Source organism: Azolla caroliniana, unplaced genomic scaffold (assembly GCF_043228905.1).
Source record: "Azolla caroliniana isolate FFs.n. ecotype wild unplaced genomic scaffold, voAzoCaro1.0.p SCAF_1, whole genome shotgun sequence".
NCBI classification, from domain to species: Eukaryota; Viridiplantae; Streptophyta; class Polypodiopsida; order Salviniales; family Salviniaceae; genus Azolla; species Azolla caroliniana.
Window position 1 is genome coordinate 102,824 of NW_028230436.1, and position 4,108 is coordinate 106,931.

At 45.0% G+C, this 4,108-nt stretch overlaps 1 protein-coding gene across 2 annotated transcripts; it reads right to left on the bottom strand.

Moving 5' to 3' along the window:
• Positions 1 to 881: 881 nt before the first annotated feature.
• LOC147868057 (cytochrome b561 and DOMON domain-containing protein At5g35735-like) lies at positions 882 to 3,373 on the bottom strand. Of its 2 annotated transcripts, XM_087339828.1 has the most exons (4): positions 2,580 to 3,371; positions 1,900 to 2,549; positions 1,522 to 1,767; positions 882 to 1,356 (listed from the first exon to the last, which is right to left on the bottom strand). In XM_087339828.1, the coding sequence occupies exons 1-4, from the start codon at positions 3,241 to 3,243 to the stop codon at positions 1,054 to 1,056; spliced, it is 1,863 nt and encodes a 620-aa protein (XP_087195954.1). In that variant the 5' UTR covers positions 3,244 to 3,371; the 3' UTR covers positions 882 to 1,053. The 2 variants fall into 2 exon arrangements, with proteins under 2 accessions (XP_087195954.1, XP_087195946.1); XM_087339820.1 differs by having other exon boundaries at positions 1,900 to 3,373.
• Between the last annotated feature and the right edge of the window lie 735 nt (positions 3,374 to 4,108).

Genomic DNA, 4,108 nt, shown 5'->3' on the forward strand with positions numbered 1-4,108 from the left:
CTTTGTATGACATACAAGAAAGAGTCCAGGACATATCCAGCAATTGGAAGGTAGTCACTGTCAATAATTTAGTTCACACAAGCTCATATGGATCCTTATGGTCTCTTAGTCTTGACTTCTTTGTACTTACTGTCCATAATTAAGACCGAGGGAGAGAGGTTTATCAATGCAGTGTTTAACATACAATTCATATAGTTGTTTTTCCCAAAAAACAAAAAAGAGATTTTATTCTTAGTGTGGAAGGTCAAATAAAAAGGACCAAAAGCAAAACATTTTCACATAATATAAATGGAAAGGAGTTGAGTACTCAATATTCAAGAATTTTAATGATCAACAACGATTGCACTTGAGAGTGCACATAGTGACTGAGAATAAAGTGATTGACATTGGGTTAAGACTATGAAGGAAGGTGATTTGCCTTTCTTGTGTTAAATGGCATGGGGGTGAGATGTATGTCCCATCATTTGTTCACTTTGCAACCACAAAAACATTACATTTGCATTCTTGCCTTATATGTATTCTTCATGTTATCCCACTCATTGGATCACTTCCAAAAATCATGTAACAGAAAGACGAATAAGAAACAATATAACATCATGGAAAGTAGAGAACAATCCAAAGAATGTGTCTTCAAAGTTTGTACCCAGTGGTTTTCCCTAGCAAAAATATGTGGAAGCAAGGGAAATATGAAGACGTACAAGATAAAGGAAATTGAAAGAAAGAAGAAAAAGAGAAAAAAGGTTCTTTTCATATGCCTCATGTATTGAAAAAAAGTGAGCATCTTGAAAACTTTAAAATGTGGCATGTATTTTATGTTTCTTGAAAGTCTATATAATAGAAAAAGATGAACAAGCACTAAGCATTGGAAACTTTGGAAGAAGTTGAAGACAAACGTGGGGTTCAAGGAGTCATGATTATTATACTCTCAATAAATTACATGAACGTTAATATGGCATTATCTACGACTATACAGGGCTCCCAGCCAAGTAAAAGGCGTTACACCTTAATAAGATTAAATACGATGTAAAACCATTACCTATAGGGGGACCCGACTTATGACTCTTGGATAAGAGAGCCCCCAATGTTAGCACCAACCAATTTCTTGGCACAATGCCGACGTTGGGTGTATGCAAAGAACCATGTAAGCACCTCGAAAAGCAATGCAAGGCCCGCAATGGCCAATAGGACCCCCACATAGGCTCGTCGCCACACACGTGGCGGCGATAGGATGTCAAAGCCGTAGAAAATGTTGAGAATGCCGAGCACTAGAATGGAGACCCCTAGTGTGTAATGATAGAATTTCCATGACTTCCTCATCTTGTGTTCCTTGTTAGGCCTCATCAAAATTGCACACATCTACAACAACACATAACATGATAAAAAAAAAAAAAAGAGTTTCAATATAAAGTAAGTAAATGGCTTGGCTAGCCGGCTGGCTGGTTATGTGCAGTGCAGTGCAGGTAGGTCGGTGGGTGGTAGGTAGATAGGTAGGTAAGGTCACATATTTTGGGGGTTACTGACCTGTAGAGTGGAAATGGCGAAGAGGACAATGCCAATGATTCTGTGCTTGTGGTAAACAATCCCCACCGAGTAGCTCCCAAGCCGAAGTCCGGTCGCCCATCCCGCCACACCCAGTGTGAAGCCGCAGATCTGGATGGCCACATGCAAATAGAACCACACAGGGTCGGCGAATCGCAGGTAGCGAGCGGCCATGACACCGCACGGCAGCAAGATCCCCCACCCCACCACATTTAGCACTCCATGCCTCTGAATTCGCAGCATAAATAAATGGCAGAAAGATTAAGAAACCCACTAGCACACATTGAGCACGATTATAAATTATGCGAAGAAAATCGTAAGCGGAGGAGCTATATACATATGTATATCTGGCGTACGTACGTTTTTTAGGGTTTGCCGAGACGGTGCAGACAACGTTAAGATGGAGGAACCTGTAGCCATGTCGATCGTCTTGAGTCCGAGCAGATCTGCGGCGTCGAGGTCATGACTAGCCGGTATGAAATTGGAGACAGAAGGGCCCCTGTTCCACACATGGTTAAGGGAGGTGGATTGATTAGGTTGAAGGCGGATGGAGACGAGCATTTGGATGGTGGTGCCAGCCAAGATTTGGACCTGTGTGCTCAGGACCTCCAGGTCTATGGGGGCACAAGCGAACCCGCCACTGTAAGAAGAAAGGTTGTAGGTTAGGATGGTGCTTCCATTAGAAGCTTGGAATGCTATGAAGGCCTGTGTCCCCACCATGGCTGGCTTCGGACCCAGGTTGAGGCCCCATCCCACCCATCCACTGCTGGAAGGCGCCACACCTGAGAAGAGCACATGGAGAGTCCGGTTCGCGGCGTCCTCGTTCTGCAGTGTCCAGGCTATCGTAGCACCTTGAACGGACAGGTTTTCACACATCAAGAACGCCTTGTTCTCCCCACCGAAGGCATATGAAGTAGCACAGCCAGCCGTCGCCGTAGTGGGTGGTGCAGGTGCAGGAGTACTAGAATCAGGAGTGGGTGCTACGGCTTCCCCTGGGGCTGAGGCTGGGGCTGAGTCTGGGGCCAGTGTAGCATTACCACTAGCTGAAGTATTGGTGATGGCAGAGCTGTTGCTAACTAGGCCTGCTGTCATATTGATAGTTTTGAGGCCGAGAAGGTTTGCACCCCCAAAAGAATGAGGAGCCGGTATGAAGTTGGAGACAGAGGGGCCATTGTTCCAGACGTGGTTGAGCAACGTCGACTGACTAGGCTGGAGCCGTATGGAGACCAGCATCTGGATAGATGTGCCCGAGATCTGCACCGCCATGTCCAGGACCTCAAGTTTGATGGGCGTGCAGGTGATCCCGCTGTCGTAAGATTTGAGGTTATAGGTTAAGATTGTGCTTCCGTTGGGCGCCTGGAAGGCGATGAAGGCCTGTGTTCCCACCATGGCTGGCTTTGGCCCCAGATTTAGGCCCCATCCCACCCATCCGGTGCTGCTTGGTGCCACACCTGAGAAGAGTACATCAAGAGTTCGGTTCCCACCCTGTTCCGCATCATCCTCGTGCAATGTCCACGCCAGTGTTGCGCTGGGCGTCTGTAGATCTTGGCACGTCGCAAACACCTTCTTGTTGTTCTCCTTGCCAAAGCTGTAAGAAGTGAGGCAGCTTGAATGGGTGGACAGGGGCAGGAGGATAAGCATTATGAAAGCCAACCAAATGAGGCGGCGGCCTAAGGATGCTGCGCTCATCCTTGCATTCATCATCGCACACGGTATAATTAATTAGTATTATTACACCTGCTTGCTTACCTCGCTCGCCGTTGAATCTTGATGATGTATGTATGTATGTATGTATGTAATTATGTATGTATGGGCACAGCAGCAGCTAATATGCACTCTCTCTCTCTCTCTCACTCACTGTGTTTGTTTGCGTGGTGTGCTGTGCTCTCTGTGTATGTATATGAATGTGCTGTGCTCTGTGTGTGTGTGTCTAGATACACAGCAAAGTAGGATAGTTAGGTAGGAGGAGCGTGGTGGGGGCTCTGTTTATAGCTGTATATGTATACATATATCAATTATTATTATGTGGACTGAATACATACATATTGTATGTATATAAAAGTTAAAATATATGTATATCAGTATATGATATATCCTATATGTGGGTGGGGATATGAGCTAGCTATACATATAGTTGTATGTATGTACATACATACATACATATTATATACATGCCTATGCCTCTCTATTTATATCTTACCGCAGCTGGGAAGAGATGGATCAGAGAGTTCGTTCACGCGTACGTACTACTACTACTAATTAAGAGTGGCAGCAGAGTATCGAGAGCCACCCTGACCCAAGTGTCTCTCTCGGACAGACGGAACAGAGACCACGCCAACAATACTACTCCTAGCTCTATTATTCACTATCGCTACTTAAACCTCTCATGTGTTCTGCTGCTGCTTGCTTCCTACCTTGTTGTTATATATATGTATGCTATTTATTTCTTAGAACTCGCTTCTCTGACCTTGTTATACAACGACACCCATTTATATACATAATACATATGCGCGGCACTCTCTGATCAGCTCTGTACTTACACCAACCACATTTTCCTCTTCCTCGTTCT